Source organism: Marmota marmota, unplaced genomic scaffold, assembly GCF_001458135.2.
Source record: "Marmota marmota marmota unplaced genomic scaffold, marMar, whole genome shotgun sequence".
NCBI classification, from domain to species: domain Eukaryota; kingdom Metazoa; phylum Chordata; class Mammalia; order Rodentia; family Sciuridae; genus Marmota; species Marmota marmota.
In genome coordinates this window covers 1,893,778-1,914,257 of record NW_025999932.1, presented here as the reverse complement: position 1 = coordinate 1,914,257, position 20,480 = coordinate 1,893,778, and the positions used below count along the sequence as shown (strand labels likewise).

The following is a 20,480-nucleotide window of genomic DNA, read 5'->3' as shown; positions in this document are numbered from 1 at the left end:
CCAGCATGTGCTCAGCAGTTGAGACGTCACCTGTCCCGTCACCTCCACTTAGTTTTCACCTCAGGATGAAGATGTGCCAAGTGGGCAGGGCCGGTGGTCCCTCCCAATCAGGCATGGGACTGGCTGTGCGTGCGCCACAGCTGTGCCTGGGCCCAGGGCGGTGGGTGTGTGGCCTCTCCCTGGAGGCTTCAAGCACTTTGCTGCAGGAGCTGACTTGCCTCGGTTCCCTCACCTCTCCCTAGTCAGCTGTGCCAAGCAGGCCTGCTCTGTAGTGGCCAAGCCCAGCTCCCACCGCCTGCCCTTTCTCTCTTGCCAGTGGGGACCTCTGCCACTTGCCATCCCAGGACTGGTAAGACCCAGGTAGCACAGGGGTCCCTGTTGGAGTTGAGGGGATCAGTGGTGAATGCTGAAGACACCTGTTGGTCTTTCACCACTGTTCCACAGCTGGCAAAGGCCAGTGAGAGTTGAGGGAAGTGTGTGTGGCCTCTTTGCCTTGGGGCACTGTCCTGACACCCAGGAGAGCCAGCAGGTTTTGGCATCTGTCAGTGTTTCCTGTCCTTTGTGTTTCCCCAGGATCTTAGTAAGAGTCCCAAGACCATGAAAAAGCTGCTGCCGAAGCGCAAACCTGAACGGAAGCCTTCAGACGAGGAGTTCGCCTTGCGGAAAAGTGAGTCCCTGTACTGGGTGTGGGGGCTTAGCGTGCACGGTGGAGAAGCGGCTGGAGAAACAGTTATAGTCTTCCCATAACTGCAGGCAGCAGGGCCTACTCCTTGAGGTGGGACCAGCAGATGGGCAGGAAACATGGGTTAGGAGGCTGGGGGCAGGACTGTGCTGTAAATGGGGCCTTACCTGCCCTTATCCACTTGGCCCATGAAGCCTGACATGCTAGGATTCCTGGAGTTTCCTCTCCACCCAGTAGGGCTGTGGCCTGTTCTCTTCACATATCAGGATCACAGTCTTTGCTGTCTCTTCCTGGGGGACTCAGAGGTGAGCTTTCATAGGCTCCAGGGAGCTAGAAGCAGTCTCTGCCCTACCCTGGGGTCCTATACTGTGCTCACAGGGAAACTCACACTCAGGTGCTCAGGCCATAGCTTTGGGATTCATAAAGTTAGTCACTTGCTGAACCAGTGGGAAGTTTCCCTGCCCTACTTCATGCTGGGTGAGATTTGCCCCATGGGACATACAGCAATGTCTGAAGACACTGTAGTTGTCACAGCTGGGTAAGGGCTACTACCCTCAATGGTAGACCCAGGGGTATCACACAGCATCCACAGGGCACACAGACTCATCTTACCCAGCACATCAGGCCTGGTGACTGCTGCAGAGGGGCGCAGCAAGCATGTGGCCATCTAGGGGACTGTCCAGGGCTGAAGGAAAGCTCCTGGTGGGGACAGGGCATGATCATTCCACCCTGATGTCCCTCCCTGCAGGACAGAGCCCATTAGCCAGCAGGTGCCAGCAGGGGTCTTCTGCAGGCCTTGCAATTCTCGGGAGTCACTTTTCTTTTCACTGTACTCATTGGGACCCTTAAGGGGTTTATTTCCAAAAGAAGGCCCAAGGGAGAGATTTTTTTACTCACAACTTGAGGGTAGTTTTGGCATCACCAGGAAAGGTGCCAGCTTGGCCCAGCAGCTCTGATCCAGGTGCTAAGCAGCTTCTTCTCCATCCTTTGTGTGAGGCCATTTTAATGTGGGGGAAGCCAATGAGACAGCAGCTTCTTGAGCAGCTCCGATGTGATCGCCCTGTCCTCATCACCTGGTGTGGGTGGCTGTACTGCCTGCTCCTTGCCCTGGTGCACAGGTTCCAGTCCACCAGAGCAGTGTGTGCAGTCCTTGTGAGGTGTGCCTAAGGCTTGGCTGGGCCCACTGTGTCCTCCTGGCTGCCACTGCTGGCTGTGCAGGGGAGATGAGGCTGGGCTCCGGGATGTCTGGTGGCCCTCTCATAACAGGTATTTGCTCAGCACCTTCTGTGTGGAGCACACATCTATGTCATGGGTGCCATAGACGCAGGTGCGCTCGTCAGTCACTGGCAGACACTTAGCCCTGTCTGTGCTGGTATGAGAGACACAGCTGTGAAAGAAGGAAACATCCCTGACCTCCTAGAGCTCAGGTTTTGCAGAAGACAGAGGAGAAACAAGACAAACTCTCAGCGCATGTCTGGGGAGTGCTCAGACTGGCCGGGGCTGGTGGGACGGCTTCCATGCAAGGGCAGTATCTGAGTAGAGGCATTGCAGTCTCTTCAGCCCTGGCTGCAGGTGCAAGAAGGGGCTGCCTGGGGAGTGAGGGACTGGTGATGCCAGAGCCCTTGAGGTGCCTCAGGCAGTGGGGTGCCTCAGGGTCCAGAGGCCTCGCCTATTGCATGAGAGCAAGCAGGCTGAAGCAAAAGTGGAGCCAGGTGGTGAGGGTGAGAGGGGATGGTAGTGGGCCCAGGTTGATGGTGACGGTAAAATGTGGGCAGATGTCCTGGGTGGGGGTGCTGTATGAAGGTAGGACCTATGGTAATGGTTCTCTGGGTGGGATTTGCCCCAGGGCACATTAAGCAATGTCTGAAGACATTCTAGTCCTTACAGCTGGGTGAGGGCTACTGTCCTCTGTGGTAGAGACACAGCATCCTACAGACTCATCTTGTGCAGTGGATAAGCAGTGTGGAGGCTGGGAGTACAGGCCCACAGGCCTTGTATGTGAGGCCTGTGGTTTTCAGCATTGTGGCCTTGGGGTGCACTACAGGAGCCATGACGGACAGGGCAGGCACAGGGCTGGGCCAGCCAGGAGGATGTGGAGCATGAGGCTCTCAGGAGGTATCCAGGAGCAAGTATTAGCTGGATGGTGAACATATGATTCGATGTCCGGGGAAGGCCCAGACTGGGGTGAAGATGTGTTATTTCAAGCACAAGTTTGGGCCGATGGAGAGGAGAAGCAGTGGGTATCCAAGTGCCCTGCCCTGCAGTCCTCGCATGTGGGGTCAGGAGGACCTGAGAGACAGAGGACTAAAGGGAATTCTGTGTGAGTGGTCTCTGTGACAGTGCCACGTATCGCGGGTGCAGGTGAGCCTCGCTGCTTTAAGCCACTGTGATTTCATACGTTGTTTCAGCCTTTATTGCATCCAGGATCCCAGCGTTGTTCTGGTCTATGAAATGGCTCAGACCACACAGCAAGTGTGTGATTCCCCCCCGCCTTGGCTACTTGCATCTGCCCGCCGTGGCGAAGGTAGATCAGCATGGTGGTTTGTTGAAAGCCAGAGCTGTTTTCAGATTCCTGCCTCATTCTCTGCCTTCCTTTGTACTCAGCCATGTCACACACGGGCAGTTGGTTACATCAGCTGGACTGATAGGGTCCCCACAAAGACACAGTCCTGCACCACCACAGGGAACAGCCTGCCTTTGGAAGTGCCCTGCAAGAGCCCTCGGTGGAAGTGGACTTCTCGCCTCTGAGGAAGTGGGTTGTTACAGGAGCCTGTTGGAAGATTGCTTCCACTTAGTGAGATTTAGGCCTTTTCTTGGGAGCTCTTAAGTTCTTGCATTGTGAGTTATTGTCTAGTAATGAGTATTGGGTTTGAATACTGGTATGAATTTTACTCTCTCAAAATGACATCGAGGCTTCATTGTTATACCACTATTAATACTTTAGCCTTCTGTTCTTTCCACATTTTCTATTAGAGTAGGTGAGCCTTTTAAAATAGGTACCCAAGTAGTATCTTAGGAAAGAAAGAAAACAGAAAAAGAGGAAGATAAAGAAAATAAGCCGCTTGCCCATATGTGTAACACCACCTGGGTGCACGCTGATGTGAGAGCCTGTGCCCACTGCCACTGCCTCGGGCTTTAACCCTGTGTTCTTGTGCCTGCTCTCAGTGGAGACAGGGCCAGTGTCCAAGAGCCGGCTCAAGGAAGGGCTCTGCAAGGAGGCTGTGAGGAGCGCTGACCTGGCTTATGAATTTTGTAGATTGACCTCTAAGGTAGGAATTTGTGTTAGAGGGAAGCTCCTTTGCAGGCCTGCATCAGATGCCTTTCGAGGTCACTGCCCACCTCTGCTGGTGTTGGTGTTGTCGGGTTGGTTTCGAGGATGTGAGCCCAGGCTCTTGTTGATGAGGTAGAATGGCTTTCCCTACTAACTGTGCTTTTGTGAGTTGCTGACTCTTTTCTCTTATCCTTTTTTAATTTGTGTGGGAGGGGCCTCCTTTTTTTAATGGCTTAGCAAGACAGCTAAGGATAGCAGCCCTTTGCTAGATAAATTACAGATAAAATATTTAAAAAACTGAAAAATCCTTTTTGAATATACACATTTGTAGATATTAAGAGAGCAGTTGCCTGACGAGAAAGTAAAAGGAGGGCTCTCTCACCTGCTGGTGTCAGCTGAGTTGATGCCTCTGAGCACACCCTGTCCGACCGCTTGTGGAGTGTGGCTGTGGGATGGGTGTCTGGGAGTGATGCCTCTGCATCTCTCTGCAGGCACGGCGGCTCTGGAAGAAGATGCTCAGATTCTGAAGGTCATCGAGGCTTACTGCACAAGCGCCAAGACACGGCAGACCCTCAACTCAAGTAAGTTTCACAGGCGCGCGCTGGGACGTGTGTTCTCGTCACAATCTACACGTTGCTACATGCCTGAGCTGTTCTGAGGGAGGGAAGGAGGGAGGTCTCAGAGACGTGTCAAGCAACACACAGGGAGCCCTGAGTCCCTGAGTCACGTGAGCAGCATCTGAGCTTGAGCACAGCAGCAGCGTGTGTTGTGGCCAGTGCTCTCCGTAGGGCGCCGCCAGCATCGCTAAGGCTTGCACCTAGCTGTGCTCAGACAGTAGTACAAGGCTACTTGTTCAGCCTTCACATTGCTGCTGTAAGGTAGGGACTCGGCTTGTTTTCTTTAAGCTCTTCAGAATTGTTGTTCATTGTCCAAAATATAAACCTAGAGTGAGGCTTCTGTTAGCTTCCCTTTCTTTTTCTTATAAATATTTGGAAATAAGCACAAACTACCTTAATTTGGTTGATTGATCACCACAGAATTTGCCGTGTCTTATGTATAATGTTTAGGTAGAAACAGTTCAGTCTGTGGTGTGAACAGGGAGGAGGTGGCTTTTCACATCTCCCTGGCAGGGGTGAGGGCAGCACAGTGTGGCGGCAGCTGGGCATCAGTGCATGGCCCAGGGGGGCCTCTCCACCTCAGTGGGCCTCTTGGCCTGCTGCTCCTTATTTTGGGGGCTTTTCTTGGCCTTGGAGACCTGGGTGGTTCAGACATGACCTGGGCATAAAAGCTGGCTTCCCTTGGTGAGTTTGGGTTCTTCCGCCGTGGCTTTTGGCAGAGCATGTCCCTCCCGTCTTCATTCTCATGCCTGCAGGTGTGGCGTTTCAGCTTAGCGTGTGTCCTACTTAACTAATGCTGAAAACCAGAAACATGGGACAAGGACTTTGTAGCCGGTGCAGCTTTGTCAGAGGTGCCTGTGGCTGTGAACATAAGCTAGCCGTCAGGGGCCAGGTAGATGTGTGTGGCCTCAACCTTTTTTACATTTCTAGTGTCTTCATTTAGATTTTTTTCTAGTGGTCAGCAATGTCCTTGTTCTGGTGAAGTCTACTCTCTGGTGAAGGTGCCTATTGTAGTGTCTGGTCGAGGGATGGGAAAGAAGTGGAAAGGCCTGGGTACTCCAGCAAACTAGAACACCTATGTGTGCAGTTAGGCAGTCATTTGTAAGTGTGGAGTATTGTGATTAAAGGTATTACATTTTCATAATTTGTTAGTGATTGTATTTTAGGTAGACTAGACTATAAAATGTTTATAAATTTATTGATTTCGAATTTGGGATTTTTAAAAAGTGGTCCTCTGAGTTTCAGTTACTTGAATAAAGTTTAACTTAGTAGTCTCAGCTGAAGGTCCTAGTCTCTCAGGGGTGTGTGTGCTTTGTGGGCCTCACAGGGCCACCTTATGGCTTCGCTGCTGCCAGGTATGCCAGAGGGATGACCTGCAGCTTCCACAGAGCCTTTCTTACTGCAATGTCCATGTCACCGTGTCCACTCTTCCCATGCAAGAAAGCATTGGTCAGTAGTCTGATTTGCTTTTGGTTGATACTATGGGCAGAACTGCCTGGGACAGAGAGGATAATCAGCCAAGGCGTCGACCTCACACTGCCAGCACAGGTGGTGATGAGGCATGCATGTCTGTGCAGGAGGGCACCCTTCCTCACCAAGTGGAGATGGCTCACAGTGCAGCAGCTTTGGCATGTTAATGTGCAGTAACAACAGCTTTTAGAAGGAGTTTATTTTACCAGAATTCAGCTCAGTTCAGTGTGCATTTGGGTACCAACAGGACTTTAGAAACCAAGGATCTGAGTATTGATTTTTGCTCAAGGAAGTAGTGACCTGCACAGACTGTGGAGGCTTAGTTCACATGCAGTCTGCACAGAGGCTCCTTGCTGCTGTGGCTTCCAGTCCCCATCACAGCCCTGTCTCCCTGAGGGAGGCCCTTTGCAGCCCTGCATGCTCTCGTGCCCAGCTGCCTGCCAGGTTCACTGCTCTCTATCCCAGCCGTTCCCTGCCCACTGCCAATCTCCTCTTAGCATAGTACCATCGCCTGTTCATGCCTGTCATCCTGATGGGGAAAGGCCTGCACCAGGTTGATAACATTGTGAATAAACTCGACCTCTGCTCTGGCAAGCCCCGCAAGCAGTAGTGGAAGGGCCAGGCACCCTCTTAAATTCTTTTCTCCACTCTGAACCTTTTGCACTGATTGTAGGTTGATAAGGTAAGTTTAGACCCCTGCTGGTGATGTATAGCTTGCAGAGATCAAGAAGTAAGTCAAAACATGTTTGACATTATTTTGCATTTAATGCATTTGTTCACTGAATAGGCAGTAGTTTCAGCTACATAAATGGTACCTTTTATATATAATGTCCTGAGACCATTTGTTAATAGGAAGTAGTTAATTGTCAAGTGTTTATGGAATCATCATTTGGACATGGGCAAATCTGTAGAAAATTTTTTAGGTGAGTGCTTTGTCTTAACAAAAGAGCAATTAGAGATAATATTGGATATAGGTTTATTAAAACAACTGATCTAGTGTTGTTCTGAGGGTTGTGCTAATAATTAATAAGTTCATTATTTAAAACCCAGCCATAAATAAGGAGAAATAAGCATTGTTGCCATTTTTTTAACAATATTTTCTCTTTTCCTTCTCTTCCCATCACCTTTTGCTTTTGTTTCATGTTTTGGTTGTGGCTCTTCCTGTCCGTCCTCCTCATCCCACCTCTGCCTGTCGCACCTGTCACTCCACCATCCCACCCCACCCCGTCTTAGCATGGCAAGGCACTGACCTGATGCATAATCACGTCTTGGCTGATGACGACCAATCAAGTCTAGACTCCTTGGGTCGTCGCAGTAGCCTTTCTCGTTTGGAGCCCTCAGACCTCTCGGAAGACTCTGAGTATGACAGTATATGGACAGCCCATAGTTACAGAATGGGTTCTGCATCTCGTAAGAGCTGTTGCTCATATATATCTCACCAGAACTAATGCACTTCTGAGCTTTTCTTAACCAATGCTTGTTGTATCGCAGCCTGCTTTTCTTAGATGTTTCTTGCTGTTCCTTGTCTCTTTTATGTGATATTTTAACAACTTTTGAGAGTGTTCCTGGTATTTTCCATTGTACCTCGTGGAGGCTTAATTGCCAATCTGAGTATGCATTCAAACTGCTGCCTGTTGAGGAAGATGGTGGGTTCACATGAGCCTGTACCAAGGGTGCTTTTCCCAATGGAGCATTGTTTTATACAAACTCAAAATGTTTTTTTTTTTTTCCTCCTTCTGTGTAGCGACTGTTTCATTTCTTTTTGGATACAGCTGTATGGACACTTTTGTATTTTATACCAGAACCACACAGGTTTGCGATCTTAAGTGCCAGCAACACAGAGGAGACTCTGGCCTTATGTAGGAACTTAGGTTTTTTTATGTGTAACATTTGACCAAGTAGCTGTGGCAAGGCACTGAGAGGAGCATCTGTAATGAGGCTCCGAGTGCGAGTGATGCGTGTCATGCTGCCGTGCAGTGCTGTGTGGCTCTGGTCCTGGCAGGTACACAGAAGGGCGGGTGTTGCATTTTTTCAGAGCTGTCTTGACCCCCATAGCTCTGTGCCCTCATGTGTCCTGCATGTGGCGTTTGCGGGGAGCTCCTCTTTCCAAAGGCGAGCTCACAGTTGCAGTGCAGTCACTGATCATTACAGCACATCCCCTGCCTTGTTGGGACTGCAGCCATGGCACTGAAACGCTGAGCTGCTCTATTCAGAGCCCCAGCACTACAACTTTAGGTCCAAAGTCGGAAGGAAGCATCTCGCCCCTGCAGAGTAGGCTGTGCGCAGAGCGTGCAGGGTTGTACGCTTGGCTTCCATCACGGCGGCTGCCCCTGACATCCACGCTGCGCTGTCTGTGAGAGCCGCAAGCACACCCTTGCTTCCAGCAGCCACCTACAGTGAAACTCCGTTCACAGCCCTGCAGAATTAGCCCCACGCCTCACTGTGTGGGTCGGGGAAGGCACAAGGCTGCCATGTCCCTTGGAGAAAACCACCCTGCCTTCCTGGGATTGGTTGTAAGGAGTTTTCACTGGCCTCCCTTGGGCTGATGTCGCTTGAGAAAGACTGAATGTGGTGTGTTGCATTCAGTTGCAGCAGCACGCCCACGCCTGATCATGGCTTTGGGGGCAGAACCGTCTTCTCCCTCACACACTGTTTGGTGTTAAAATGGAACCTCTTGGTTGTATTTTACGTGTCCATTGGAACCAGCTTCAGAGACAGGATGCCATGGTGAATCGGAAATAACATTATTTCCTTTCTAGGGCGCTGGAGTTCTGGGTGGCAGTGGCGTCTCTCCACCACCCCTCGCCAGCCCGCATGCTCAGTGTTGTGCATTGTGCGCTCTGACACAGTGCCGAGCCTGGGAACTGGGCCCTGCTGCTTGCCCGCCAGCGGTGCTAGTGAACTCCTGGTGGGGCGTGCTGCTCAGCAAGCTGGGTGCCATGTCTGCCGGAGTGAGGCGAGGCACAGGGCCCTGGGGCACCAGTGTGTTCCCACAGCCACAGAGCTTTTCGCACCAACTGGAGATTTCATATTTTTATATCAATTAGTAAAATAAGAAAGTGGAGGAGCAGTCTTCTGAAATTAGCACCCAGTATTAATCTATAGTAGAGACGAGGTTTGCGTGTATTCAAATAGCAAGTGGAGATTTTTGACAAGTCTAATGCAAAGTTTTTATACTTACCTAATATCATGCAATGGATTTAGAAGCAATTTCGTTTTTATATCACACAGAGTAATGCTCTTTTTTGGAATTCACAGAATACCTGCTTTGGGACTGTGGTAACTAGCGCGGCAGCTTTGATGCCTTGGCTGCGCCTTCGTTGGTGCGGTTGCCAGTTAGTGCTGCGGGACCACAGTGAGGTGCAGCTGCAGCACTTGGACTTCCTTCAGCCCAAGTCTCATTTGGTTGTCATCAGTTTCTCTGCACCAAAGTTCTGATGCTTTGCCATCATTTCTTTTTGTATCAGTGAAAGCCACTTGATGATTTTTGTTGATGATGAGATCACTACAGAATAATAGTCTGGCTTTTTCTTTATTTGAATTCATTTCAAAATCTGACACCATTGGCTTTTTTTGACCTGGTTAGAAGTGTTAGTGCACAGGCCTGGAAGATGGTCTTCATGTAGCAGGTGACAGACATCCAAAGGCCAGCCTGTGTACTTCCGTGGGACGTCATTCGTGCTCACACTCGAACTTCAGGCTTCTGCAAGCCTGCCTTCCGATATGGTTGATTTCATGACAGAAGGTTGAAGGTTGGGCTAGGAGGCAGGTCTAGGCCAGCGTCAGACCTTCTACAGATGTTCCCATTGAACTAACATGCGCCAGAAGTATTTAATACGCTATCTAATTTTGTGTTTTGCCTAAAATTGCCAAAACACAGTAATGTGTATATAGTGGTATAAGATCTTGGACAAAAGCTATATATTGTGCTCTTTATCTGTGAATGGGAAAAGCCATTTTTAGTACATGACTGCCATTTGAAAATTCACTTGGATGTATATCTGAATGTTGCATTGTATTGTACAGTATGCATATTATTGTTTGTGGTTGCATATGGCAATGAAGTGTTTGTTTTATATTAAAAAAAAAAGACATGTTATGTACAGTTGAAATAAATTTTGCATTTGCTAGCCCGTGGCTTTTAATATTTGTTCCGTGGGGGAGGGGAAGAGCACAGTTTGCCGCTGACACAGCAGGACTTTCCTCCCCAGCACAGCATCTCCAAGGCGGGCCAGGCCGCAGGCCTGGAGAGTCTGCCTCCGGAAAGGAGCTGCGGCTTTCTTAGGCTGGCTGTGCGCTAGATAATACAGGGCACTCCTGGCCCATTCTTGTGTTTTATATCCCTTTCTTTTTTTAAAACAAATTTTTAATCACTGGAAGGTCTGTCTTCAAAAAAGAATCATTATTGGTTTGGGGGCACAAATGGAAAAAAGCACGACTTTTAAATTTTTTAAATTTAAACTAAAGTCAGCATTTTCCTTTTGTTTTACAAAGTGCATGCCCATGACTCAGAAGAGGAAAGCAAGCAGAGTAAAAGGAAGGAAGAAGTCGCTGGTGCAGTGCAGGGCTAGGCTGAGGTGTGGATGGAGAGCTCTCAGGGAAGAGGCCCGCCTTCTTTCCCTAGGAAGGAAAAGCGGGCTCCAGCCTCAGAGCCGTGGAACAGCATGGCCTGCGTGGACTTGGAGAGTCTGCCAAGTAGGTTTCTAAGTGGAATGCTTGGTCCCTCCCAAAGTCGCCTCCTTAGTTGATGTAGTTGGTGCAGACTGGGAAGGTCACAGGCCTAAGAGGGAAAGCACCAGATGGACGGACGGACTGACCGCTGGCCCATAGACAGCCGCTCTGCTGACAGGCTCAGCCTACACACACGTCACACCTGCCGTGGACTTGACCTTAAGGCTCTGTGGTTGTGTGTCATCAGTGTGTGCTCCCGCGCCCCCCCCCCCCCCCAGTGGTGTTCCAGCAGCCAGGACGACAGCACAGACAGGCGTGAAGTCCCAGGTGATCCCTGCTCTGCTACAGCCTGAGCACGTCACCTCATCCATAAGGTGGAATTGCTAGATGAGATCTGTGTTTCTCACATTAAGGTCCATAGTCCTTGGGACCTGGGGGAAGGTTCTGAGACGTGGCTAATGATGTGTTCCCACAGGATCACACCTTGTATGAAATGGATACTGCCATGGGGACCCAGGGGCTACTCATGTCTCTGCCATGTGGCACTAGTGCTCCTAAAGTGACCATGTGGACTGTTCCAGCAGGCCTTGAAGGGTGGACACTGTGCACCTGCAGGCACATTAGAGTCCTTCAGTATGAGGAAGTGTGGGATTGGTAGTACAGATAGTGTTTTGTTGTGTTACGTTTTTCTTATTCCCGCCTCCATACCGAAACCGTAAGTCCAGGGACAAATCAGCAGTTGTGTGTCTTTTCAGACTTAGGTCTGTAGGCTAGTTAGTACCGCTCAGATGTTACCCAGAAAACCCAAGATGCTAATGTGGATGCTGAAGAAAATGTTGAGCACTCAGATGAGTTCCCCACGTCCCAGGAGCGGGGTGCTGTGGCAAACCTCAGCAAACCCATAATGCTGTGCAGGGTGCGGTGAATCTCCAGGCAGCGGCTGCAGAACGTGGTGTTTCCTGAGCCTCCCCTACTGTTCCCAGCTCCACAAAGTCGAGAAGCTCAGCTCTCCCTGTCCTGGAGCCACCCAAAACCTGGGCATGTGTCTGAAGTCCAGTTGTGGGGTTTTAAATGAAGTGCTAGACCATTCTTTGCTTGTTGTGCTGTTAAGTGTTTTTCCTAGCCTAGATAATTCCAGGAAAAGTGTGCCACAGTCCCTCTAAGAATACTTTAATAATATCTGAGATTAGCCAACTTATTTACAAACCTGGTTAGAAAATATTTCTTTATTGTTTTGTTGAAAGATTTTTCGTTTTTTTTTTTGTTATTTTATAAAAATATGTTATACTGAAACTGGACAGATGATTGGCATTGCATGAACTCCTCGGCAAACTTCTGACCTTGATTTATAAGCCTCTTGGCTCACCTCAGATTGATCAGCAGCATTATCCACGTTGCAATGTTTCAGGAACAGAGCAGTTAGTTAGTACATTCTGTCTGTAATATTTATTCTCATACTTACTGTAGCCATTTAATGTATTTGCAAAAGTGAGATCGGAGTCATGCATATACAGCCATTTACTGGTCCTCATGGGTTTTAGGTCCTCAGATTAATTATGTTACTTAGAAACTTGAGGCATTTATCCATGAATTTGTTTGGTAAGAAATAGTTGTAAAACAGTGTTTAATCCTCAATGTTTAATGTAGAGATGATAATGAGCTGAGACTCCTAACCAGAGTCACCTGGGGCACGTGGCCCTCACATCTCATAGCACCTCCTTTCTCACAGAGTGGTGTCCTTTGTGACTTTATCTTACTCGTTTGTAAGCAGTGTACTCATTGTACTGGTAGAATTTAATCTGCCTGAGTGTATTTACATAGAACCTCTCCACCTCCTCTTTCTCCATGGTCCTTTTGAAGATGTGTATTGCAAGTTGAACAGGACACATTCCCCACTGATGTCTCTTTTGACTCTGAGGTAGTCATCAGTCATCTGGACCCAAAGTAGGGCTCTTGGGGACTTGATAACTTTAGGAAACTCAGGATCTACTGAATTGTGTACTGTGACCAGCTTACTTGTCTTCACAGGGAAGATTAAGTGGAGCCCTTTGTTGTCTACACTGGGGTATAAATATCTGATTCTTTGGAATCCTTCTGTGTTTTGCTGGGCAGATATCACATGAATTAACTTTTCCTTCGAAAGACAGGTAACAGAAGTTTGGAGAAGAGGCACAGGAGACTTTTCATCTGCCTGGTACCTGTGCTTTCCCTGCAGTTCTCTTGTGGTCTGCGTGGCCCGCAGCATTCCCCACTAACAGGAAAAGCCTAGAAGGAGGCAGCCTGCAGTCCCGGGAGGTCTCTCATGGTCCCTTGTCACCTAGAGGGGGTCTCTGCCTGTCTGCTGCACCTGTCAGAGGTCTCTGGGGGCTGATGGGGTCAGCCTGGTGATGCTTTAAAAATGCGTTTCTCTGCAGGACTGCATCTGAAGTTCAGTCTCCCTGGGATCTGGGTCACTGTGGAAGGGGTGGTAGCTGCAGCCCCTGCCTACCACTGTGAACAGGGCACCTTGCATGGGAAGACTGTCTTGGAATAGTCTAGACATTTCCTGGTGAATACTCAGCATGCCTGCTCATGTGGCTTGGACAGAATTCTCAGCACTGTGCTTGGTCTCAGTGCACAGAGAAGCCTCTCCTCTCAGGGGTGTCAGAAATGACTGACATGGAGCTCACACTGTATAATGCAGAATTGTGCGTGGCTGCTTACCCAGAGTGTGCTCTTCTGCCCTCAGCTTACTGAGGGTGGACACAGCACCCTAGTTTGATCCAGTCTCTGCCCTTCTGGTCTGGCACGGGGCTTGTGCCTGGTGCCCTCTGATAGAGTGGGTTTTGCGGGTGCACAGAGGGCAGTCCAGGGAGACTTGCCTGAGGCCTTGGTCCCCTAGGCTGCAGTGTCTCTGAACTGCCATTGCCAAATGGCCAGCCCTGCTTGCCTGTCAGGGATGCTGGTCCCTCTTGGCAGCAACTGTACATCTTGCCTCTGTATAGTACAGTGCTGGGGAAGCTATCTTTGCAATTCTGCCTTTAAAACACTTGTACCGCCCTCCGGTTTCCATGGTGACAGGGGTGCTCAACAGGTGTGCTTCTTGCAGCCTGACAGACTTTCAGGAAGACAGCAGCTTCAGAAACCCTGCCTCTCTCAGTCAGCTTGCCTCAGAGGGCAGGTGTACTTTTCCAAGAGAATGTCCCCATCCCCTAGAACCACTGCAGGTGTTTGTGGTACATCGTACCTTCCTCCCATGTGTATTGGTGTAGTTTTCCAAAAATATGAGTGGTGCATGCTTCCACACTGTGTGATCTTTGAGAAAATCTTCTCTTTCTCACATCACGGGACGTGGTTCTCTTCCCTCACCTTTTGAAAAAGAGTACTTGGGCCTCAGAGTTGGTTTCTGAGTGCCTCCCTCGCCTCATTCATCTTGGGGCCGTCCCTTGTAGGCTCCTGTGCTTGTGTTGGTTGAATGGCATAAATGTTCCTCTGACATTATGAACACTTGTCTTTCTTTTATTTAGAACAGTTCCAGGGAATGGAGAATGAAGTTTTTATAAAATAACCAGATAATGAATTTTATTTTTTTCTAAATTATGTGCTGTCATATCTTTATTTTTAGAAGTTGCTATGGTGTTAAACTTTTTTAAATGGCCAGTTTTTATATTTATAAACACTTAGTATATATGCTGTATATGATCTTGTGTGTCTTTCTAGAATTTCTGCGACAATTTAATGACTTAAAATTTGGCTAAATATCTAGGGCAGTGTGGTCAGAACCTTTTAACTTACTTGCTATTGAAAATTTTTATGTTTAAAGATTATAATCTAGATTCAGAAACAAAGTTGAATACATTACAGAAAGGTTGGTGTTTCCCTCTGCAATGCCGTGGGCATGAAGCACCTGCGCCGTGGACAGAGGTGGAGGGGAGTGTGGGGCGCCCTCCTTGTGGGGTTGAGGCATTCTTTGTGGGAGCGTGTAGAGGGTGTTGTAGTTGAGCCCTTTCTTAGGTCTGCCACGGCATTCACCTGAGGTTTTTTTTTTTTTCCTTGAACAATCCTAGGTTCACGCAAAGGATCTGCTCCACAAGTCTTGCTTCCAGAAGAAGAGAAAATAATAGTTGAAGAAACTAAAAGTAACGGTCAGACAGTGATGGAGGAAAAGTAAGAGTCTCCAGTGTGTGCAGTGGGTAATGGAGTCAGAACTCCCCTGGGGCTGGGGCCCAGAACTTGACCATCAGACTTTCCTTGTGGGCTGGACTTAACCTCAGCAGAGATCAACCTGCTGAGCACAGAATGGGCTGGGTTGTTCAAGTTGTGAGACCAGATAGGCCGAGCCGAGCCGGGAGAGCCCTGTGGCTCCATTGGCGCTCAGTGCTGCCCATTGACCTGCATGCTCTTCTGTTCCAGGAGTCTGGTGGACACAGTGTATGCGCTGAAGGATGAAGTCCAGGAGCTACGGCAGGTGAGTCAGCACTTGTTTTACTTTTTTTAAGGGAGAAAAAAGGAAAACACTATCAAAAATGGTGATTGTCCATAAGTAAAAGAAAGAAAAAAACTAAAAGATCTTGTACTGTGGAATTCCAGCACGAAAGCCATTGGTCCTCTGTGAGTGGGATAGACCAGGAAGTGTGCTTCTAAATGACTCATCCAACCGTCCTGTTTTTGATGTCATAAACCATGTCAGATTTTGTTGGAATAGTCACACAGTCTGAAAACTACCTAGTTACAAGTTCTGTTGGTGCCTGTGTGACTGGGCTCTCACAGGTGGTCGTGCGCGTCAGAAGCCAGGACCAGAAGTCAGCAATGCTGGGCTGGTCAGTGGGTGGGCCTGTGTGCACAGGCCAGGGCTGGTTTGCAGGGAGGTGGACAGGCGCTGGAGACGGCACTGTGCCCCGGGGTGTGGTGTGGCTGGATATGCCTTGCTGGCTAGATGTGCCTTTGCAGCTCCCAAGAGCCCCAGGGCTTCCTTGCCCTGTGTGATAAGCTTTCCAGTCCAGGCTAAGCATACCCGGGCATTCACTCTGGCTCACGGAGTTTCTGTTGCTTCCATTCCTTTGATGCTGCAAGAAAGGCAGGGATGTAGTTGCTCCGCCGCTGTTTTCAGCCATTTTCTCTGGTGTGCTTCATCAAGGCGGTCACTAGGAACTTACGGGAAGGGCCACTGGGGCTGTTCCTCCCGCTGTGGACCGTCTGGCTCCCAGGAGGGACTCCACTGAGCACCATACTGCAGTGCGTTTCGGCTTTGCTAACCCCCACCCTACCACAGTCACCCCAAGGGTGTAATTTAGGGGAAAGAGGCTCCGCTGAGTGCCACGGATAGTGAACATGCTGTGGTCTGCTTGACTTGCAGGATAACAAAAAGATGAAGAAGTGTTTAGAGGAAGAACAGAGGGCCCGCAAGGACCTGGAAAAGCTGGTGAGGAAGGTGCTAAAGAACATGAATGATCCTGCCTGGGATGAGACCAATCTATAAAGGACGACCTTATTTCTTGTTGTTGAAGACCAGTTACCAGGCCACACCAGGTCCCCAGCCCCAGCTTGGATGACATTCAGGACTGAGGACATTGTCTTCATCATGCGAATAGAAATGATCAAATTGTCACTGAAGAATCCACACATGCATAGACACTGAGGACCCAGGCTGCATTAACCTCTGCTAACATCTCAGTTACCTCATTTTGCAGTGACTGCGGTGACAGACTGAAGCCCTGGCTCTTCAGACTTGTAGTTGATACATAAATATCATGTTCATGTACTTTCTGTAAATAGTCCACATTGAATGCACATTTGTGACGGTGTCTGGGCTCGCCCTTCTGCCAGGACTTGTTTCCCTTTGACCTTTCTGGTCGTGGGGTTAGAGGTCCCATCACACTCGCTTAACAGCAGAAGTGTGGGGAGACACCTTTGGCAAGTGTTGGATTATCCTGTGCCAGCCTTGTCCCCGTGGCACTTCAAGCAGATGTCCCACCTCAGTGTGTTGGGCAGATTAACCCTTCTTATGTCTGTAAGGGGACTCCACGCCAGTCAGATGTCTCCCCTCAAGCCGGATTCCAGCCTTGGCTGGTGGCCCTGTGGAGGGCAGCACTCAGCAGAATGAGACCAGCCCTAACCTCGGTACATCCACATCCCTGTCCTCATGTGGATGTTCACCCTTGCCATCTCTCCAGATCCTGGGATCACGGGAGTGTGCTCCAGCATTTGGGAGGCAGCTCAGACTTTTCTTAGGCTTGTTCGGAGATGTGACAGGGTGCGCCATTCCATTCTCCCCTGAGAGACGGAACTAGAACCTTCCCATGCATGTGCTCTAGATCGCCAATTGCTGCAGCCAGTGGACACAGGGGGAGCCTGGTGGAGACTCACATTCAGGGCAGGCTTCATCGTAGGTCAGCCTCACCCTGAGATGCCCTTCACTGTTGGTCTGCCTGCATGAGCAGTGCTCGCTGGAAATGCCCAAGCTGCTGTCCACAGGAAGGACCGGAGCCCGCCTGCAGGAGACCAGGGAGGAGGCCTGTTCTCACTCAGCAGGCTGCCTCCCTGGGCCCCGCAGACTTGGGAGAATGAATGATCTAGCAGTAAGTGACAATGACCATAGAAACTGAGCTGTCTTTTTGCTTCCTCTAAGTCAGTTTTGAAGTGAGGTAAACTCTAACATAGAAAGTGTTATATCATTTAATTTTTTTTTTTTTTTTTAGTGGTGCTGGGGACTGACCCCAGAGCCTTGTGCATGCTAGGCAAGTGTTCTACCGCTGAGCTCTACTACCCCAGCCCTTTCATTTTGAGACAGGGTCTCGCAAAGTTACCCAGGCTGGCCTGGAACTTGTGACCCTGCTGCCTCAGCCTCCCCAGTCTCTGGAATTACAGGCATGTGCCCCACCCCCAAACCACAGTTGCAGCATCACACACATCACATACCCCACAAGTAGCCTGTTTGCATCACGCGTGACTGATTATGTTCTGGTGGCTAGGCTGCCCTGTAACTGCAGCAGATCCCCTGCCTTTGGATGCTTGGTGCCAGGCACCTTTGAGCTGGCGGGCTTCCTTTTCTTCCCCACTGCCCCTGCTGGCGCCCTGCACAGACCTGGACACCGAGCCGCCTCCTGTGGACCACTCACTATGAGCTGCTCGCTAGAATTGCCAACTTCCAGGACTTGGCATTTTATCCATCCATGCTGAGAAAGAAAAGATCAGTTTTGTTTTTCATAAGCCCTGTTTTTACAAGTGTTTTTGGTGAGTGCATTTGCTGTCGTAGCAGATTTTAACTCAGGAACAACTCTCCTCGATTTCTCTGCCGTGGCAACCCGAGACGTTGCGATGCCACTCTGCTGGGAATTAACTGAAGGCCGTCCTCTCATGGCTGCTCATGGGCCGCCTGTGTCCCGGGATGCTTTTACAGACCTGCCTTAATACTCAGCTTGAAGTATTTTGTGAGAATTCTCATGTTTTTAACATCCTGTCCCAGGCTGGGTGCCACCGAGGCAGTGTCTCCACATGCCTTCCTTTTATGTGGACGCAGCATCTTCCCAGGCTTTCCAGGGAGCAGAGAACTTGCGTCTGAGAGCAATCTTTCTGAAACCTGCCCTGTCGTGCATCACTGTACCATTCCCTGTGTGACCTGGAGGAGGGTGGGTTCTGATGTGAATGACAAAGGGGTACCACTCTCCGGGGCTGCTGACTCCTTCACGCTTGTCTGTGAGGGGTGAGGAAACGAAGCCTCTCCTGTCCTGTAGATGAGAAGCACTTTGAGCTCAGATGACTGTGAGGTGTAGCATCTGAAACTCTGTGTGCCTGGGCACGTCTGCTGTCTGTGTCCACTGGGCACTGGTACCTTGAACACCTGCGTGGTCCGTGCGTGCCTCCATCATGCAAACCACCCAGGGCACACTGACAACCGCAGGAGTCCTGCAGCATCACAAACGGTGTCCTGCTGTTGACTGCTGGGACGTTTGTGCTGCATCGTTGTAATTATTAAACGGATTATTTTTCTTACTTCACAGAATGTGTCACTTTATTTTATTTGATGCATTTACTGTGTGCGTCTTTCTTTTGGCTTTTTAGATTTTACAACTCCAGTGTGTTTTTATTCTGAAAAACATCATACTGGCCTTTAAAATCAAGCCAAGGTTAGCTAAAGGTAATAGGATTAGGAAAGTGATGCTCACACTATGGGGCAAGGCCTCCACCCCACCCGCTGTACCAGAAGAGTGTCCTCCATGGTAGAAGACGCTCCCTGTGCCCTTTTATGGAGTCGAATAAATGGGAACATGTTTAAAGGTGTCCGTGGGGTTCCCTAGGAATTGCCGTAAGAGAAAAAGTTTGCTTGCGCTTGTCTGTTACAGTACCACCTGCAGTGTCCTCAGGGGTGTCCAGTGCTCCCTGGGAGAGGCCTGCTTTCTCCAGTGAATAGGGGGAGAAAAGCCACGGGTTACAGTGGCTAACTACTGATGGATCATTTGGTGACTGTGTGCGTTGGCCCTCCCTTACTGTGCAGTATACTCGAGGTACTCAAAAGGAGGAGAGGCACAGTGCATCTCGGTGGGGAATGCATGAGGGAGAAGGCTGGGAGGCAGGGGAGGGGCTGGGGCCCCAGTGTCCCCTTTGAGGGCCCATCTACAGTGACCTAACTTCTTCCCACCAGGACCCACCTTCTAAAGTCCCACCACCTCCTGGTAATGCCTTCTGCACAGGGCCTTTGGGGACATTCTAGATCTAACTGCAGTGGTGGATCACCTCGGAAACTTGGCCCTGAGCCTGGTGATGGAGCTGATTGCCTGGTGTCTGAGGTTGACTTAAAAGAACGTGTTAGGGAACTTGGAACTATTACTTTGAATTCCTAATGTCAGACTTCAGGATGGCAAGAGGTGTGTGCGTGCCACCAGCAGCAGGTCTCTCTGGACGTTGCTGTACCTCCCCCTGCCTGTGCTCTGGCACCTGGCTCCCTGGTCATCCAGAAGGCAAGCCTGCAGAGCTGAAGACAGTCTGATGAATTCCTTAGGCTCCGAGGCCGCTCAGCGTGTTGAGAGCCCAGGTTGGGCAGACGGAGCCCCGTTGCGCTCCAGCACTGTGCAGCACTGCGGTCCAAGCTCCAAGCCAGGGTGTGCTTGTCTGGACAGGGCGGTGCTGAAGATGTCAGTGTGGAAAGGCAGTTGCATCCGGCGGTGCAGGGCCTGGCTCGGTGGGACAGCACTGCGGCTGGCATCTCAGCCACCCAGGATGCACAGCCAGCCAGCGTGCTGCAAGCACAGGAGTGAAGCCGGGCTAGAGCCCCAGACTAGAGTGAGTAGGCATCCTGGAACCACTTCTGTTGGTTGTCATGGTGACACGTGTGCACATCAGCTGTCTCCTCTCTGAATCATTCTTACTAGACGGGTTTAGGCCTTTGTAATTTTTTTAAATTATAAAAATACCTGCTTATGAGGAAAATATGAGCCACATATAGGAACAGGAGTTGCAGTCGAGGCCTCCACCTTGCACAGTCACAGGCCGGGCCAGTGTTGTGTCCTCACTTGAGCAAAGGCCAGCAGGTGGCATTCTGTGTGCGACTTTTCCTACAACCAGGTGGTGTGGAGTATTCTCTTCCCGTGGGCAGGTACAGACCATACCATTGTTTTTGACAAAACCCCTTGGCTGGCCACACTGTGGCTGCTTTAGTCACCTCTGAAGAGACGTGGGAGAGGCAGGCGCTGTTGTAAGGTGCTGTGGGCATCCTGGGCATAGCTGTGCAGCTGGGTGTGGCCCTGACGAGCCATTCTGGGCCTGTTTAATTTGGATGGAACTTGCCTGGTTC

General features: G+C 49.9%; 1 protein-coding gene across 8 annotated transcripts in view; it reads left to right on the top strand.

Annotated features, from left to right (window-relative positions):
- Arhgef7 (Rho guanine nucleotide exchange factor 7) overlaps positions 1–18,687 on the top strand; it is a 98,283-nt gene extending 79,596 nt beyond the window's left edge. For 2 of the 8 annotated variants that reach the window (XM_048800618.1, XM_015484068.2), the window contains exons 16-21: positions 574–667; positions 4,445–4,534; positions 7,274–7,450; positions 14,758–14,857; positions 15,104–15,158; positions 16,047–18,687. In XM_048800618.1, coding sequence (XP_048656575.1) covers positions 574–667; positions 4,445–4,534; positions 7,274–7,450; positions 14,758–14,857; positions 15,104–15,158; positions 16,047–16,169 — 639 coding nt within the window. In that variant the 3' untranslated portion in view covers positions 16,170–18,687. Of the gene's footprint in view, positions 1–573; positions 668–4,444; positions 4,535–7,273; positions 7,451–9,298; positions 10,174–10,534; positions 10,736–14,757; positions 14,858–15,103; positions 15,160–16,046 lie in introns of those variants that run through there. The other 6 variants (XM_015484067.2, XM_015484066.2, XR_007346612.1 and 3 more) reach the window with 5 other exon arrangements.
- The last annotated feature ends 1,793 nt before the right edge of the window (positions 18,688–20,480 follow it).